This window comes from Ctenopharyngodon idella, chromosome 16 (assembly GCF_019924925.1).
Source record: "Ctenopharyngodon idella isolate HZGC_01 chromosome 16, HZGC01, whole genome shotgun sequence".
Lineage (NCBI taxonomy): Eukaryota > Metazoa > Chordata > Actinopteri > Cypriniformes > Xenocyprididae > Ctenopharyngodon > Ctenopharyngodon idella.
The window spans coordinates 8,405,548-8,424,222 of NC_067235.1; the positions used below are offsets into that span (position 1 = coordinate 8,405,548).

Consider the following 18,675-nt stretch of genomic DNA (forward strand, 5'->3'; position numbering starts at 1 on the left):
ACTTGGAACGGCCCGGAAAGCGAGCTACATATCAACTGTCTGAAAATGATGACGGTATATCGAGCTCTCCAGGCCTTCCTTCCTCTCCTGGTGGGACACCACGTCTTAGTCATGTCAGACAGCATGACGGTGGTGTCCTTCAAAAAAATCACCAGGGCAGGCTCTCTTCAAAGCCCCTCTTCACTCTAGCGAAAACCATCCTAGAGTGGGCCCAGTGCAACCTGCTCTCGTTGAGGGCAGCACATATACAGGGCGTACTGAACACAGGGGCGGACATGTTGTCCCGGAGCAACCTTCCCTCAGAAGAATGGTCACTCCACCCCCGCAGTGTTCAGAAAATTTGGGATGTCTTCAGGAAGGCAGAGGTCGACCTCTTCGCCTCATAAGACAATCATCACTGCCCAATAGATTTCTCGAAAGCCAGGGAAGCGCTGGCCCACAACTGGCCCAGCCTCCTCCTTTATGCTTTTCCCCCAATCGCGCTGATTCCCCTAGTAATCAGACGAATCAGGGAGGGTGTGCACAAAGTCCTCCTGGTTGCTCCTCTGTGGAGGACCCAACCATGGTTCTCGGAGCTATCTTGGCTATCGCCCATGGAGCCATGGCCAATTCCTCGGAGACGGGACCTCCTCTCTCAAGCAAGAGGGACGATATGGCACCCCAGAACCGAGCTGTGGGACCTTGTGTGGTTTCTCAATGGGAGCCTGCAAGCCTCCCAGAGAATGTCTTAAACACTCACAAGTCTCACAAGCTAGAGCTCCATCTACAAGACGTCTCTACTCTCTTAAATGGGCCGTCTTTGCCGCCTGGTGTACAGCCCGGGGCGAGGACCCATTGACTTGTGACATATCCCAGATTTTGTCCTTCCTTCAAGACTTAATGGATAGAGGCCTTACTCCCTCTACCCTTAAGATCTATGTCGCAGCTATAGCAGCCTCCCACGCTCCTATAGTGGGGTAGTCGACAGGGAGATACAACCCTGTTGTTCGCTTCCTGAAAGGATCCAGGAGGTTGAATCCCCCTCGTCCCCTCACAGTTCCTACCTGGGACCTTTCTGCGGTTCTTAGAGGCCTTAAAGATCCTCTTTTTGAACCAATCCAGACTGCCGACTTACGGCCCTGTTGCTGAAAACTGCCCTACTGCTAGCTTTAGCATCGGTTAAGTGTGTGGGAGATTTACAGGCGCTTTCTGTGCGCCCCTTGTGTCTTGAATTCGGGCCTAACGACCCCAAAGTCGTCCTGAATCCTAGACATGGATATGTCCCGAAAGTCCTATCTACCCCCTTTAGGGCGCAGATGGTCGTTCTCTCCGCTCTTCCTCCTTCTCAGGATGAACAGGAGTTGAATCTACTCTGTCCTGTCAGGGCCCGGAGGACTTACATTGACCGTTCCGCCTTTTCGTCAGGTGGAACAGCTTTTTGTCTGCTTCGGTGGCCGCACAAAAGGTCTTCCGGTCACAAAGCCCAGGCTTTCCAGATGGATAGTCGACGCTATAGCACTCGCTTACTCCTCCTTAGGCCTTCAATGGCCTTTAGGTGTAAGAGCGCATTCCACAAGAGGTATGGTGTCCTAGTGGGCGTGGTCCTGTGGCGTTTCCATCGGCGACATCTGTGCGGCGGCCAGCTGGGCCTCACCGTCCACATTTGTCAAGTTTTATAATCTAGATGTCCCTGCGCTTCAGACGCAGGTCCTTTATGCATAAACCTCACTCCTGTGTCCAGCTTATGGTTTTCCATTACGACCATGACCACGTCCGGGTGTAACTATATTCTGTGCTCTCTATATGCACCCCAGGCCTCACTGGTGCATTGGTTTATGGGCTTGGGAGGATGACTACAATGATTCAGTCCCCGTTGTCTGGGCCATCCTGTCCTATGGGTATCTGTCGCGAGCCCTTTTTCAAGTGCTCTGCCCCGATGCTCGGTCGTCCCCTTGCGTAGCACGGCGTGATTGAACTGTCCCCATATGCGTCTTGTCTTATGTATAATAAGACGAACGACGCAGTACTCGTGTAGTATCGCAAGGGAATGTACTCGGTTACTAACGAAACCTTGGTTCCCTTAGATACGGAGCGAGTACAGTGTACTTTGCCACGCTACTCGTGGGACGCCTCATGCCACCGCTTCAGTCGAATTAAATCGATTTGCCATGGTGAGACGGCCGCTTACATAGCCCGATACCCCGCCCCTTTTGGCGGGCTCGCTCACCATTGACCATCATTGGTTTGTTTACTTTAACTCCACGAACCAATGGCCATGCAGTAAAACTGCATGATTGAATAAAGGCTTCAGAATCTGAGAAAAAAAAGGAGTTTTCCCCATATGCGTCTTGTCTTATGTATAATAAGACGAACGACGCAGTACTCGTTCCGTATCTAAGGGAACCAAGGTTATGTTTGTAACAGAGTACAATTTTTAAATATAAAATAGTTCTAAGAATTTTGTTTTATGATCTGTCCTGACAGTAATTACTTTTATTTAATGAATAAATAGGATAAGTTATTAGTACAAACTGTTTTGTTTTTCATTATTTTGGATTTATTGTCAGTACTGGGCTTATCCAGCTGAGAAACGTAGATTGCATATCATCCGTCCATACAGCGGTAGGATGTTTTGACATTCCATTCAGTTTGTATTTCACACAGCGCAATGCGTGAGTGTTCACGCTCTTCAGAAATAATGACAGAATATGACACTGGAATGAATAACTTTGAACCTTCCTCAAGAGCACAATAATGCTGAGGATGTAATCTATGTAGGACTGTAATCTTAGTAATTCTGAATCACTAATGTGGAAGCAGCCTAAATCTTTAACCATAACTACTATCACGATAATCTTCCTTTTCATGCATATTAATGTCTGCAGCTTACCGTGTGGAATTCTGGTTGCCAAAGGAGAAAACATGGGCTGCTCTTTCTGCCATACTTCCTTCCACATCAGGTACTACAAAATGCAACCCTCCTTTCGGTTGATCCAATGAGAATTCAATGTAAACTTTCATAACTTTCATCTCTGCAAACAAACACCGGGACAAACTGATTATTATTACAGATATTATTCTGTGCCTTAAAAATGAACAATCATAAAAAATTACCTTTTCTTGAGGCATTATTAAGGGACATAGTGAGCACTAGAGATGTCAAAAGTTCTGGCACTTCGATAGCAAATGACAATACTATAATTTTTGCATCTTCCAGTGAAAACGACAGAATTCTATCTGGTGACACAAGCCCACGCTCATGTGTCTCCATTTTTGACTGCAACAACCACATCTCAAAATTTTATCAACAACAAATAGAAAGTCCCCAAACTACATTTTTGTCTTTTTCAATAATCAGTTACACTCGAATGTACGTCGCAATATGAAAGAAGGGATCTGTCAGAGGTTCCATTTCATTGGTTTCATTCAGTTGTTAATAGATTACTAAAAGATTACTAAAGACTCAAGCCATACGAATTTCAAACAGATATGGAAACTTTAGTTTCCAAGCTCCAAATTAAAACTTTACACTGCGTGACCTACTCACCATCTCCCTGTTTCCAGAGCTCAGAAGGAACTTTAATGGAAAGCTCCCCATTCCCAGCATCTGGATCCACAGCACTAACTGCTGCTGTGTAAGCACTGGAGAAATAGTTCAGGTTCCTCCTGTTAACCAGTAATACAGAGAAAAACATTCACCAAGATGAAGACAAGAACACACTTGAAAACCATTACATTATTACCAATGAGAAATTAGATACTGACAGATATTCTCAGGTAAATATCACAAAGGTGATGATAATAATAATAAAATTTGAAAAAGAAATTATATTTTACATAAAGAAAAACCTATAGCCACATTTAAAGACCAATAAGATTTTTTGCATTGTGACACTGTGCCAAAATTCTACTTTCTGAAATACAGTAATGAAAATCATCCTATTAAAACAAGCATAAAGGCAGTACAACAAATAATATGATGCATAAATACAATACAGAGAACGATTATTACGCAATGTGTGTGTGTGTTTTTTTTTTTTTGTTTTTTTTTTATGAAATAGAGAGTTCATAAATAAAGCTGAGCTTACTGCTTGGATTCATGATGGCACACCTCCAGCGTGGGATCATTGTAAATGAATGGAGCTTCAAGATCATTCACTCTCACCCTGTAGATACGGCACTGTTTGCTGTTCAATTTAATACGGTTCAGGTTCATCACTGTTGGAAAAATGGTCAGCTCCACATAACCCTACTCAGAGCAAAAAAAAAAAAAAAAAATTCATACAAAAGTGCTTTAAAAACATTCTGGCACATTTATCAATACCATAATCAAGCAATATAGTTTTAACTGTAAAATGAGAAAGGATTTCATTAAAGGGTTAGTTCATCCAAACATTACATTTCTGTCATTAATTACACACCCTCGTGTCGTCCCAACCCGTAAGACCTTTGTTCATCTTCAGAACACAAATTAAGATATTTCTGATGAAATCCAAGAGATAACTGACTCCTCCATAGACAGCAATTTAACTACCACATTCAATGTCTAGAAAGGTATAAAAACATCGTTAAAATAGTCGATGTTACTTCAAGTGGTTCAACCTTAATTTTATGAAGCGACGAGAATACTTTTTGTGTGCAAAAAAACAAAACAACATCTTCTCTTCTGTGTCATTCTCCTACGCTGAACACGTTCAGCGCTTCCGTGTTCTACATCAGAACACCGACTCTTTATTGGCCGGCTCCTGCATCAGCATCACACGCATTCTGATGCAGAATCTGGAAGCGCTGATTATAAACAGCATAAGAGAATGACAGAAGAGAAGATATTGTTAAATAAAATCATTATTTTTGTTTTGTTTTTGCACACAAAAGTATACAATTCGCTTCATAAAATTAAGGTTGAACCACTGCAGTCAGGTGGACTATTTTAACAATGTCTTTAGTACCTTTCTAGACCTTGAAAGTGGTAGTTAAATTGTTGTCTATGGAGGAGTCAGAGAGCTCTCGGATTTTATCAAAAATATCTCAAATTGTGTTAATGTCTTACGGGTGTAGAACGACATGAGGGTGAGTAATTAATGACAGAATTTTCATTTTTGGGTGAACTAACACTAACTTCAACATTTTTCATTAATAGTCTATTTGCCAAATATATAAAGTTATAAGAAAATACTTAACATACACGCATGTGATCATTGGCTTATGAAAAAAAAAACTATTAAATCTTTGAATTAAAGGTTCATGAAAACTAATTATTTGACTGTACATTATAAAAAATCTAAATCTAAAGTAGTAAAAGGTAAAGTTTTTTAGTCTTGTCTCAATCGTCACAAATTTTCATCTTCAACCTACTGCATACTGCAAAATGTCTGTCTACTTCACATTTTCTGCTTCATACAAACATCATATTCAAAAACAAATATAAATGACTACTCACAATGACAGACTTCCTCTGAAAATTTATGTTGTTGATGCAGACAACCTGATGGGTCGTAAAGAGATAAACAAACAGTAATTAATTTAAATTCATGCTGCGGCAAGATGCGATGTGTGATCATTTATACTCCTGATTTGACATGTAAACACAACTGCAATCATAGCCATGCATGCGGTGAGAAACTGCATTTTTTTGATACTTATAGTTTATATGGTCGTGGGCTCTCAAAGCCCTTGTCTTTCTTGCGGTTCATCCTGCTTTTCAATGTATTCACTGAAACCCTCTCAAACTGCGGTGTTTTTGTTCAGTTGCATTAAATCCTTAATTTCTAGTTGTTTTAAATACTAAAGGCAAGTTATTTCTTGTTCAAACATCGCTGTAGTCCATCTGTAGTCCGTCATGTTTTAATTTGTGAAAGGACGGTGAAGTGCTAATAAAATCAGCAACATCCTTCTCTATTTTGCAGATAAGCAACAACACTATTCTCCTTCTGCATGTCTTCAGCCATGTTGTTTGTAACCTTCGCCCTCCCGCTCTATGGGTTCCCGGATGGATATTCATCAGTTACCCGTATATCTATGCAGTTACTTATCTTCCTCAAGGGGGCGAAAGAGGAGGCTAATTCTGAGGCTAGCATAGCGAGTGGCAACCAACATTTAAGGTACGTTACTGCCACCTACTGTACTGGAGTGTGGGCCAGAGATATTCATTTAATACCCCCTCAAAAAAAGGTTTACAACATTCACCTCATATTTATTTAATTCTTCCTTTAACTTTATCCAATGCGTTTTATAATTAAAGCAGTGACAAATTACATGTTCAACTGACTCTTCTTCTACACAATCACTCATACCTGATGGATGCTTTCTTCATTATCCTATATTGATTTAGCATATTTAACCCAGTGTGCCCTTTTCTCATCCTTGATTTGATTGCTTGCTCTCTAGAGTTTCTTCTTACGGATTCCATTTTCCCCTCTTTTTTCTTTATTTTATGATGCCCTTTAAGTCCTTCAAACATAAAGCTTCGAAGCTTGTTTATCCAAATGATGTAGCTAGCTATGGTAGTATAGTTTCATAGAGAATATCAAATCTGTTTTGAGATTATATCAACATTGATAAACTATCTGAACATATTATAACCTTTTTTAACTGTGTTCTATACAATGCCATTAAAACTATCATCTCAACTATACAATGATCTGGTGTTCATTCGTTAACATTTATATTAAAATCTGGAATAACAAAATCAAAGCCAGTATTTTCATTTTAAAGTTCCTTTGATCCATGTGAATATTGAAACTTCAGTAACTTTATTTGTGTGTGTGTGTGTGTGTGTGTGTGTGTGTGTGTGTGTGTGTGTGTGTGTGTGTGTGTGTGTGTGAATATATATTTTCCAATATATGATACACTGTGCAACATTATAGTTATTTGATTTTTTTTTTTTTTTTTTTGGGGGGGGGGGGGGGGGGGGGGGGCCCGCTGGGTATTATGTATAAGATTATTATGTTTAATATTATAAACTGCAACTTTTAAAAATGTTTAAATAATTCATAGTTTGTTTAATATGATAAATTGTCTGAGTTGTTTTGCCTGATTGATAACAGTTCTGGTAAGGATACAGTGATTACTACAGTACAGAGTGTTAACAAAATTCCCTAAATTAAACCTCCAGAAATGTATGTCACTTAATAAATATATGTAATATAAATAGAATAATATATGTGATTATTCTATCATTTTTATTTTCTTGTTTATTTTATAAACTACATAAGCTACATGCAAAAGAAAAATATTCATATTAATCTTATAATAAACATTGCAATAGGTAGCCTTATTTATTATAGAATACAGTGCATAAACTTTTGATTAAACTTTTGATGTTTTTTTTTTTTTTTTCTGATGATATTCTTCTGGGACATCAGCTAATTCACAAATATTCATTTAATTGGGATGATAGGAATCGATATATGCCATCATCACCAATGTCATGCAATGAGGAAAAGAAGGACCCAAACCCAGTAGAACAGTCAGTCGCAATATTCCAAACAAAAATGTATTGAAATAAATGAAATAATCAAAACAATTGGTATTAAGGAGTAGGTAGAAAACACCCACACCAAACAGTGATGGAATGGACAATGATGAGACCAAGATTTCCAGCAGAATCCACAGAATCCAGAGGAGAGCGATGAGATGACAACATCTCTAGCATGAGGGGGAAAAAATCAACTCTCCCTCTGAATCCCTGGAGTAACGAGTGCCACTGGTGAGTCAGTCAATGAAACTAGAAATAATGTGAGCGATCACTGGTGATAGATATTGGTCTGGCACAAATGACAGAAGAAAACAAAAGAAAAAACAACAAAAACCAAGACAGAAAACAGAAAGTTATTCATAATCATGTTTTAGATTGGATGTGAAAGCTGTAGTCAGTGGTAGCACTGGCAGTGCGTCATCTAGATATACTACAGGCTGTTTTCATTTGCCCAGAGAGCCAAGTCCTCTTTTAATAAACAGTTATCTCGAAACTCACTTAATCTTGTTTTCTTTTATTCCACATGTTCTCTTTTTAATTTGAGTTACGTGCAGCAACTCTTTTCTTACTTGTTATAGTAACATTTATTTAACATAAATAATATTTATATACAGGGATTCTCATATAAGACAGGTTACATAAAAGGTTGCATAAAAAGATAACTAATTTGTAAGAAGTCTGTGAAAATTGTATTTGAGATAACAATGTAATTACATCAAGATGAAAATAGAGTTTCATCCTATAAACAAAAACAGATTATATCAAACTTACTAAGTGATTATTTGAGCAGGACAAATCAAAATATACTGCCTTGGTAAAATATTTCAGGTTGGTTGAATTCAGTTACATATTCAATAATCTTACACAATTGCTTACACTTCAACAAAATGTAGATGTTACCTCATGAATTACATATAAGTTAAATACAAAACTTTTTCATTGAAGAGACCATTTAAAGCCAAGGCCAATGGCGTTACAATGAGAAATTTGAACACCCAATATGGCAGGTCTAGTAAATAAGTTCCGCCTTCCAAATAAAAGAGCCAATGCCACTGCCTGGTGTTTACAACAGTTCTTGCTGTTGAATGAATACATCATTATATATCTGCTGTTGTAAACTCCAGATGGAAACACCTGTAAAGTTAGAAGCTGCACTTGCATGACAAATGCATTCCCAAGATGGCCAATGAGTGAACTGACTTGCCTTAAAAGGAACATTAGTTGAATTTGTCTCTCCCGCATTCTGTTATTTGTAATGGTGTGCTTGTGTTGTGCCCTCTGATGTACAGTTGTGAACTTGCGTTTCCTTCAGACTGATGCATCTGCTCTTGGTGTAAAAGGATTATTCGTCTGCAATTCATTATGCTTTTTCATATGGTATGAAAGTACTTTTAAAGCAATCTATAGTTTGCAAGTGATAAACTGCTTGAATTAATAGTAATGATTCAACCTTTTACAATCTCCACTACACCAATGCTGGTAGATTCAAAACAAAATTAAGTATAACCATATAAATTTTATAAACTTTAAATTTCTTTTTGACAGTCTTTTTCCAATTCACACTGTTGTACTAGTTTTCTCATCATTAGTTTTATGTGAATAAACTGATACTGTGGCCTGTGTAAGGTAGTTCTTCATGAATTGCAGTCTACTCAAGGGTGTCCTGTACAGGAGTCTGAAAAGGTGCCTCCTAAACTTCTCTCTCACAAATGCATAGATAATGGGATTCAGGCAGCTGTGTGAGTAAGCCAAAGCTTCTGTTATCTGTAGACTTAGACTGATTGCCTTACTGCTGTCACAAGACTGAGTTATGAGTTCATTCAGCTCTAAGGCTTTTATAAAAGCTGTGACATTGTATGGAACCCAACAACAGAAGAAGACCACCATCACCACAATGACAAGATGCATGGCCTGCCTCCTGGAAGAGTGTGCTGTCAGGAGTCTCTTCAGAATCACTGAGTAACAAAATCCAATCACAATAAGCGGGAGAATTAAACCAATGATATTCATTTTCAAGATACCAAAAGTCCTCAAAAAAATATGAGAATTTTGATCATTTGTTGGATAAGATGTGCAATGTTTTTGTTCATTATAATCTGTGGTTTTCAAGTGCATCAACTCAGGAAAGGATGCAGAAACAGCAACAATCCACATGACCACACAGGCTAAGATCCCATATGTCCTTGTTCTGACTCTCAAGGCAAACACAGGATGAACTACAGCTAAGTATCGATCAACACTCATCAGTACAATGAAGAATATCCCACTGTAGAATCCGATGTGGTAGACACTGAGGACCATAGTGCACATGACATCTCCAAAGATCCACTGGTCTCTGGCATAGTGTGCCAGGAAGGGAAGGGAGGAGACCAAGAGCAGGTCAGATAAAGCCAGGTTCAGGAGACAGATGTCAGTCATGCTTCTCAGTTTGACACCCATGGAGACCACACAGACCACCACGTTACCCAGAAAGCCCACCACAAAAAAAAGGGAGTATAACACTGGAAGAATGCTGGCTCCATGTTCTCCATAAACACAGGAAAACGCAGATGAATCAACATTTCCAGCGTAGTAGTCATCATAGTCATATGGCACATCAGTATCTGGCTCATCATCCAATACTCCATTCTTACTATCATTTGAGCAGAAAAAGAAACTGTAAGGAAAACAGAACTCCATTTTTGACAGTAACTAATAATTTTAAATGTACTTAACTGTAATGCTCCAAGTAGAGCTGTCACAATATCATATTTTTCATACCACGGTTATCATGGCCAAAAGAATTCATGGTAACAATATATCGCAAATTCTATAGAAACCTTGACAAAAAAAACAATGGGTCTCATTTACTAAGCATGCGTATGCGCAAATTTGCATGTGAAATCTGCGTATTAATGTTTTCACGATCAAATTATGATTCATAAATAACTTTCATTCTAAAATGTATTCTAAATTTACGAAAAAAGGTAAGAACAAATGAAATTACTCGTATACAAAAATCACACACACTTGGTGGCCTTATAAACACATTAAGATGAAATTTTAAACATAGATATAGATCTTAGATACAAAGTTCTGTAATGAAATTCTAGATGATGCAGGCTGATAGGTCCTTAACTTGTTGTAGCGATCACATCATTATCTACATAGAGCAGGTGATTGGTTGCTGTGGCATCAGCAGCCAATGAGCTTGCTGCTCAGTATTCAAATACTTGCCATTGTTTGCTGTTATCAGTCTATAGCATGCTTTCACAAAGCATCTGAAATAGATAAGTTCACTTAGATAAGTGAACGCTCTTTTATATTGTGTGGTCTGCTATTAATTCCTAAATGAGCAATCATAACAAGTCTTAAACTAAACACCACATTTAGCAGCATTTACGTAAATGATGTTTCATTAACAAAGTTCGGGAGGAACATATTCAGATAATTAACCTAATTAACACAGGAGGAGCTTATTCAGTTAATCAACTCAATAAGCATCAGGAGGTACTTATACAGTAGACTTACTTCCCTTCTATGACAGTTTTCCAGCATCCCTCCAGCACCCCATCTCCTCACTTATAACTATTTCTATCCCATCCTGGGGGGGTAATCTGGGTTCAGGCCAAATTCCGAGATCAAAGCCCTCCGCTTGGGCAGCATGCCAAATATGCATAACCTTTACTCTATTTAATTATATGTAAGTGTGAACTTGTGAATGTGTTTACGCAGCAGCAAGCGGTCTGTTATAATTGTGAGGATATGCCATCTAAGCTATGGATATGAGAAAAGGTTAAAGTGAAATAAGCATTTGTGCAGGGTTCGCCATATTTATCTGCATAACTCTAATGACGCATTTATTTATTTCCAAGGGCAATGTTTTCATTAGCTATGCAAAATGTCAGAGTCATTCTCCTGTCATTTATTATCGCCCCCAAAAGTTTTTTTTACTTATTCAAATAAGAGTATAAGGGTTATACAAATGGTATCATCAAATTACTTAATTATGGTATTTGCTATGCAGAGTTAAAGGGTTTCACCCAAAAATAAAAATTATGTCATTTATTACTCAACCTCATGTCGTCCCACATCCGTAAGACCTTCGTTAATCTTCGGAACACAAATTAAGATATTTTTGATCGAATCCAATGGTTCAGTGAGGCCTCCAGACAGCAATAACACTCCCCTTTTCAATGCCCAGAAAGCTACTAAAAACATATTTAAAACAGTTCATATTACTACAGTGTTTCAACCTTAATATTATAAAGCGACGAGAATACTTTTTGTGCGCCGAAAATAACAAAACAGCGACTTTATTCCACAATATTATATAACGATTATATAACGTTATATACAGGTGCTGGTCATATAATTAGAATATCATCAAAAAGTTGATTTATTTCACTAATTCCATTCAAAAAGTGAAACTTGTATATTATATTAATTCATTACACACAGACTCATATATTCAAAATGTTTATTTCTTTTAATTTTGATGATTATAACTGACAACTAAGGAAAATCCCAAATTCAGTATCTCAGAAAATTAGAATATTACTTAAGACCAATACAAAGAAAGGATTTTTAGAAATCTTGGCCAACTGAAAAGTATGAGCATGTACAGCACTCAATACTTAGTTGGGGCTCCTTTTGCCTGAATTACTGCAGCAATGCGTCGTGGCATGGAGTCGATCAGTCTGTGGCACTGCTCAGGTGTTATAAGAGCCCAGGTTGCTCTGATAGTGGCCTTCAGCTCTTCTGCATTGTTGGGTCTGGCATATCGCATCTTCCTCTTCACAATACCCCATAGATTTTCTGTGGGGTTAAGGTCAGGCGAGTTTGCTGGCCAATTAAGAACAGGGATACCATGGTCCTTAAACCAGGTACTGGTAGCTTTGGCACTGTGTGCAGGTGCCAAGTCCTGTTGGAAAATGAAATCTGCATCTCCATAAAGTTGGTCAGCAGCAGGAAGCATGAAGTGCTCTAAAACTTCCTGATATACGGCTGCGTTGACCTTGGACCTCAGAAAACACAGTGGACCAACACCAGCAGATGACATGGCACCCCAAACCATCACTGACTGTGGAAACTTTACACTGGACCTCAAGCAACGTGGATTGTGTACCTCTCCTCTCTTCCTCCAGACTCTGGGACCCTGATTTCCAAAGGAAATGCAAAATTTACTTTCATCAGAGAACATAACTTTGGACCACTCAGCAGCAGTCCAGTCCTTTTTGTCTTTAGCCCAGGCGAGACGCTTCTGACGCTGTCTGTTGTTCAAGAGTGGCTTGACACAAGGAAGCCACTCTTGAACTTGTCTTGCATACGTCTGTGCGTAGTGGTTCTTGAAGCACTGACTCCAGCTGCAGTCCACTCTTTGTGAATCTCCCCCACATTTTTGAATGGGTTTTGTTTCACAATCCTCTCCAGGGTGCGGTTATCCCTATTGCTTGTACACTTTTTTCTACCACATCTTTTCCTTCCCTTCGCCTCTCTATTAATGTGTTTGGACACAGAGCTCTGTGAACAGCCACAGACTCTTTTGCAATGACCTTTTGTGTCTTGCCCTCCTTGTGCAAGGTGTCAATGGTCGTCTTCTGGACAACTGTCAAGTCAGCAGTCTTCCCCATGATTGTGTAGCCCACAGAACTAGACTGAGAGATCATTTAAAGGCCTTTGCAGGTGTTTTGAGTTAATTAGCTGATTAGAGTGTGGCACCAGGTGTCTTCAATATTGAACCTTTTCACAATATTCTAATTTTCTGAGATACTGAATTTGGGATTTTCCTTAGTTGTCAGTTATAATCATCAAAATTAAAAGAAATAAACATTTGAAATATATCAGTCTGTGTGTAATGAATGAATATAATATACAAGTTTCACTTTTTGAATGGAATTAGTGAAATAAATCAACTTTTTCATGATATTCTAATTATATGACCAGCACCTGTATATTTATAAATGTGCGTGCTTCCATCGAATGTATTGAGTGCTTATGCAGTGTTTGTATTCACAAAGACTGCTTAAGGTAAAAGTATCGAGTTTGCACTAATGCATATGCATTAATGCATTGAGTTTTCACACAGCTCCAAAGATAATACTTAATAAAAATTGAAAAAGCTAGCCTAATCATTTTTTATGTTGTTTAATACTGTTGTTTTTCTCTATCTGTCTTTCCAGTGCGAACATTTGTGGTGCAACAATAGAAGGATATGGTGCATCCTGTTTTTGGAGGTATACAATTTTGTTAATTTCACACTTGACTATTAATTGTTTTTGACAAATTGGCTTTGCCAAAATAAAAGGTGAACCTGGCATATTTTCTGCATTTTGGTGATTTGTCTGCTTTTAAAGGCATCATATTTTTCTCAGTCAGTTAAGATACAGTATAAAAGCTTGTGTAAGGACCATGAAAATCAACTTTTTTGTTTCATGTACTTGTACTTTTCAGTCCAATGCTGTCTGCGGAAATACACAGAGAAGTTGATTCAGTGTTTAATGGTGTACATCTCTAACAATGCTGATAATCTCATCAGGCATTACCAGGTGAGTGTCTGGAATACATTGAACGGCAGTAGTATGGCAGTAGTATTTAAACCTGGTCTTGGGATCCCCTGCTCTGCACATTTTTGCATGTCTCCTTTATTTAACACCCCTGATTCAGATCATCAGCTTGTTAGCAGAGAGCTTCATGAACTAAGAGAGACATAAGCCCTATACAGTAACTGTTATACACTTTCCCCCCCCTAATTTTCCATATATTTTTATTATCCTACGCACATTTGAGAAGAAAAGAACACATTTAATAGGAAAACAACCTATTTGCAAATTAGCATAAATCACATTAATACATTTTACAGTCCTACTAGCCTGTTGTTGTCACAGTTATGTTCAGTTTTCACAAACATTTTAGTTTGTTTTCATTCGTCACGTCTCTTTTGTCTTAGTTTCTTAATTCATCATTTAGTTCATCACCATTACATATTTAATTTGCTCTTGTTCACTCAGTGTTTATCCAGTCACGTTTAAGGGTATATTTACACAACAATGATGTACTAAAAACGTAAGGTTTTTTCTTTCTACAGATGACAGTGTTAATAAAACTATCCCCATTCACACGGGTTCGCAAAAATGGCAAAAAAAAAAAAAAAAAAAACTGTATTATGTATGCCAGACAAGTAGTTAGTAATGTCACTTTGAAAAGAAACTACTCACCTGCACATACGCATTCTTTTACAGAGCACTCGCAGAAAACACCTTACCTTTGCGTTGAAAAATAAGGTGGATAGATTAAACACGTAATACGCATGTGCGTGCTATCACTGTTTTCACAGATTTGTGTTTTTGCAGTTTATACGGAGATGACAATTGTATCGTTTTCAAAAAATTTTTGAAACCCATTTTCAAAAGTTTGTTTTCAGGCCACCAAAACGCTGTTGTGTAAATGAACGGCCATAACGACTAAAAATGTTTTCCATTTTTTGTTGAAAACGGTGTTGTGTAAACAGCCCCTAAGTTAAGTGTGCTGCATCCTGTTTGCCTGTCATTTGGATTATTGTTATTAAAGCTTTGTGTTGGCACCTTCTTCTTCATCTTTGTCTGTTTGCCTGCAACCACCCATGACAGTTGTTTAGAGTAAAATAACAGTAGTATTGCAATCTCTGTCAGAAAGCCTAAAATGTACTGATTTTACTAATTGTACTAATTGTGTGAAATGCTGTCCAAAAATGAAGTAAAATGCTGTTTTGTGTTTATTGTATGTTTTGTACTTATTTTAAGACATTGAATGTTCTAGGGCAGTACAGTAAGTTTTATTCAATAGCTCAAGGTCTAAAATTAATTAAAATTTTAAGTTTGTTCAACTCAATTGACTGTCTTTTTTTAAATGTAAATTAGCTTAAATGTTAAGTTAACACAACTTGCTATTACTTGGTAAATTCAACTTGTGTTTTTAAGTAAAGAATGTTGAGTAAACAAATATATTTAAGTACCTATAACAAAGGATTTCTTGTTAGTTTTACATAAATTTGCTTAAAGTTGGATTTACTTAAAAAGTGTGATGCAAAAATGGTGCATAAGTATTTTAAGTAAATCCAACACATCATTTTTTACAGTGAAAGACTTTACATATTGTTCCCCTATACTTACACGTACTTTATAGGTATTTATTTTAAATATTATGGTTATCGCCAATACCATATATTGTCACAACCTTAATTAACATGATATTGATATTTCATGTTTAGAATAACACGGTTATCGTCAATAAAGGTATATCGTGACACCTATAGTTCCAAGTATTTCTATGTGTTATAACCTCACCTGGATAAAGTATGATGATACAGGTGAAGAGGGCCATTGGTTACCAGCGCTGTCCATGGATGGAGTGCAAGGGTCCTGTTCATGATAAATGACTGCTATCCAAAAACAAAGGCAAAAATCTATCACTCTAACACTGTTCTAACACTGTTCACAATCACAAAATAGGGAACAGAGCTAGTTTCACTTTGAGAGCAATATTATTTGCTTCCACCATCTCATATATAAATACATCAGGAGAACTGAAGAGGAACTAACAACTAACAAGGTTTTGGTTACCATTGACTTCCATTGTATGTTAAAAAAAAAAAAAAAAAAAAAACTTCTTTTTCACATTTTCAAAGTATTCAAAGTACATTTTGGAATTACATGAAAGAGCATAAATGATGACAGGATTTTAATTTTGGATTAACTTAAGATATTTAATATTTCCAAAGCTTAAGTGTTTGTTCTAGTAAATAAAATAAACTGCTTTAAAAAAAAAAAATGTAGGCTATATAAAAATGTAACAACGTAGAGCGGCAAGAATAAGTTTGAATAACTATCAAATCATAAACCAATAGGAGTGCAGAACCTGATGATGCAATTAGTGAGACAACTTTGTTTTGTTCCATTTTTCTTTTCATGACAAGCCATGATTAAAATTAAAGGGTTCACCCAAAAATGAAATTTCTGTCATTAAGTACTTATCCTCATGTCGTGCCAAACCCGTAAGACATTTCTTCAGAACACAAATTAAGATATCTTTGATGAAATCCGAGGGTCTCTGAACCACAAATAGGCAGCCACGTCATTGCATCTTTTGAGGTCCAGAAAGGTAGTAAAAACATAGTTAAAATAGTCAACGTGACTACAGTGGTTCAACCTTAATGTTATGAAGCGACAAGAATAATTTTTGTGAGCAAAAACAAAACAAAAATAATAAAAAAAAAACTGTTGTCATACGAGTTGACGTAGTGAACACTGTGCAGGCTTCCGTGTTTACGTCCGAATTCCGGCTCCGTATTGGCTGATGCTGTACACGTGAGCACCACGACACATGTGTGAGATGCTGACACTGGAGCCGGGCAATACTGGTGGCATTCGGTGGTAGAACGCGGAAGCCTGCACTGTGTTCACTACATCAACTGCATATGACAACAGTTCAAAATGTTAAATAAAGCACAAAAAGCATCACCAAACGTGTCATGGATTGATGATGTAAAACTCCAGAGAAGACTTCTTGCGTGTGTCCATTTTTAATGTGTCTTGACTGCCGTACAGTCTGACATTAATGACAACTGAGATCCTACAGTGTGACATGGCTTACAGCGGGGATCATGTTCGTACAGTCTGACAAGCAACAGTCGTAAAGGGCAGTTGTGGCCTAATGGTTAGAGAGTCTGACTTGTAATCCGAAGGTGACTGGTTCGAGTCTCAGTACTGGCAGGAAATGTAGATGGGGGAGTGAATGAACAGCGGTCTCTTCCAATCTCATTACCCACAACTGAGATGCCCTTGAGCAAGGCACCTAACCCCCAATCGCTCCCCTGCAGCAAAAAAAAAAAAAAAAAAAAGGCTGCCCGCTGCTCCGTGTGTGTTCAATACTCAGTGCTGTTTGTGTGCATCATGTCACTTTATAAATTGTACAGTGTGCACCTGGCTTAAGTCACAATTATAGGCAAACTTAATTAATAACAGGCATAACAGTTTCTAAACTAAAACTTTGATACTTTTCAAAATTTTATTGAAGACTGGATAAAGTAAATGAGTCTCTTCGATCAACTTCTCCAAAAGCTAACTGGACACAATCAAGGAGATGAGGGTTACACAGGTAACATCTGTCAGAGCGCATGTGTGTTGCCTGTGTAATTTTGATTTATTGTCGATAAAGAACTCTTGTATGTACATTATTCAAGGATGTTCTAGCTGTGCTAGACTTATGATATAGGGACTGTTGTTATCAATTAAGTTTATTCATAATATTTATCTTTTTTACCTGATATAAAATGTTCAGTAGATCATCACTTAAAAATTTAAATATATAAATGCTGAAAATGTAAAAACCATAAATATGATTTGGAGCATGTACCTCTAGAGCAGTGATTCACACACCTGTCCTGGAGTATCACCAGCCCTGCACAATTTGTATATCTCCCTATATCTGACACACCTATTTCAGGTCTTGCAGTCTCTACTAATGAGCTCATAAGTTGAATCAGGTGTGATAGATGAGGGAGACATACAAAATGTGCAGGGCTGGTGGTACTCCAGGAAAGGTTTGCCCAGGTGAAAAAAAAGTACATTTCTATAATGTACTTAAAGTGCTCTATTTTCGTGCACTAATTTTGTACTTAATATACTAAAAATTATTCTTTAGTACTTCTTAAGATAATCTTAAGAACATCTAAGTGTACTCAACTGTACTATTTTGAGACACCATGAAATATGAACTAAAATGTGCTTTTAATCTCTAAAAGCACATTTTAGTTCATATTTCATGGTGTCTCAAAATAGTACAGTCTGCTTGTCTCTTCTCTTTTTTTCAGTTCTTGTTGTTCCTCTTATTGTCAGTGCTTCTACTTGTTAACTGTAGGTGTCATCACTAATGGTCAGTCATCACTTGTAGAGTGAATCTACTTTATTTCACTAACTGCAACATTGCTTCAGTGTTACTTTTAGTCTCTATAAATTGGGACCATATGAAAACTTAGCAGTGTTCATTTAACACAATTTTTAAAAAATTAATTGGATAATTGTCTTGGTCTTTATTTAACTATGAACACACTAAGAAACGTGAAACACATACAGAAGTTTTGTTGTGGTCTTGCTGGGATCAAACCAACACCCAAAAATAACATATGCTGGTCCACCAGCACACCAGCATCCCAAGCTTGTCCCAGCGTGCAAAACATACCTTATGCTGGTGACCAGCAATGC

The 18,675-nt window shown here is 37.6% G+C and overlaps 2 protein-coding genes across 6 annotated transcripts in view; both read right to left on the minus strand.

The window, feature by feature from the left end:
- Positions 1–5,969, minus strand: part of taf2 (TAF2 RNA polymerase II, TATA box binding protein (TBP)-associated factor) — a 72,689-nt gene extending 66,720 nt beyond the window's left edge. For 4 of the 5 annotated variants that reach the window (XM_051865308.1, XM_051865309.1, XM_051865307.1 and 1 more), the window contains exons 1-5: positions 5,623–5,968; positions 5,420–5,474; positions 4,068–4,228; positions 3,527–3,645; positions 2,870–3,011 (exon numbers count right to left, since the gene is read on the minus strand). In XM_051865308.1, the coding sequence (XP_051721268.1) occupies positions 2,870–3,011; positions 3,527–3,645; positions 4,068–4,228; positions 5,420–5,474; positions 5,623–5,672 (527 nt within the window). In that variant the 5' untranslated portion in view covers positions 5,673–5,968. Of the gene's footprint in view, positions 1–2,869; positions 3,012–3,526; positions 3,646–4,067; positions 4,229–5,419; positions 5,475–5,622 lie in introns of all 5 variants that reach the window. The other variant, XM_051865310.1, reaches the window with a different exon arrangement.
- A 496-nt stretch (positions 5,970–6,465) lies between these two features.
- On the minus strand, positions 6,466–16,366 carry LOC127497124 (C-C chemokine receptor type 5-like). Its single transcript, XM_051865326.1, has 2 exons — positions 15,760–16,366; positions 6,466–10,088 (listed from the first exon to the last, which is right to left on the minus strand). Exons 1-2 carry the CDS (start codon positions 15,840–15,842, stop codon positions 9,014–9,016), a joined length of 1,158 nt encoding a protein of 385 aa, XP_051721286.1. The 5' UTR covers positions 15,843–16,366; the 3' UTR covers positions 6,466–9,013.
- Positions 16,367–18,675: the final 2,309 nt, after the last annotated feature.

Coding starts and splice junctions, on each gene's coding strand:
- LOC127497124 (XM_051865326.1), bottom strand. CDS start 15,842: ATGAACAGGACCCTTGCACTCCATCCATGGACAGCGCTGGTAACCAAT. Junction 10,089..15,759: donor TATCATCATACTTTATCCAG/GTGAGGTTATAA, acceptor CTCAAATGATAG/TAAGAATGGAGTATTGGATG.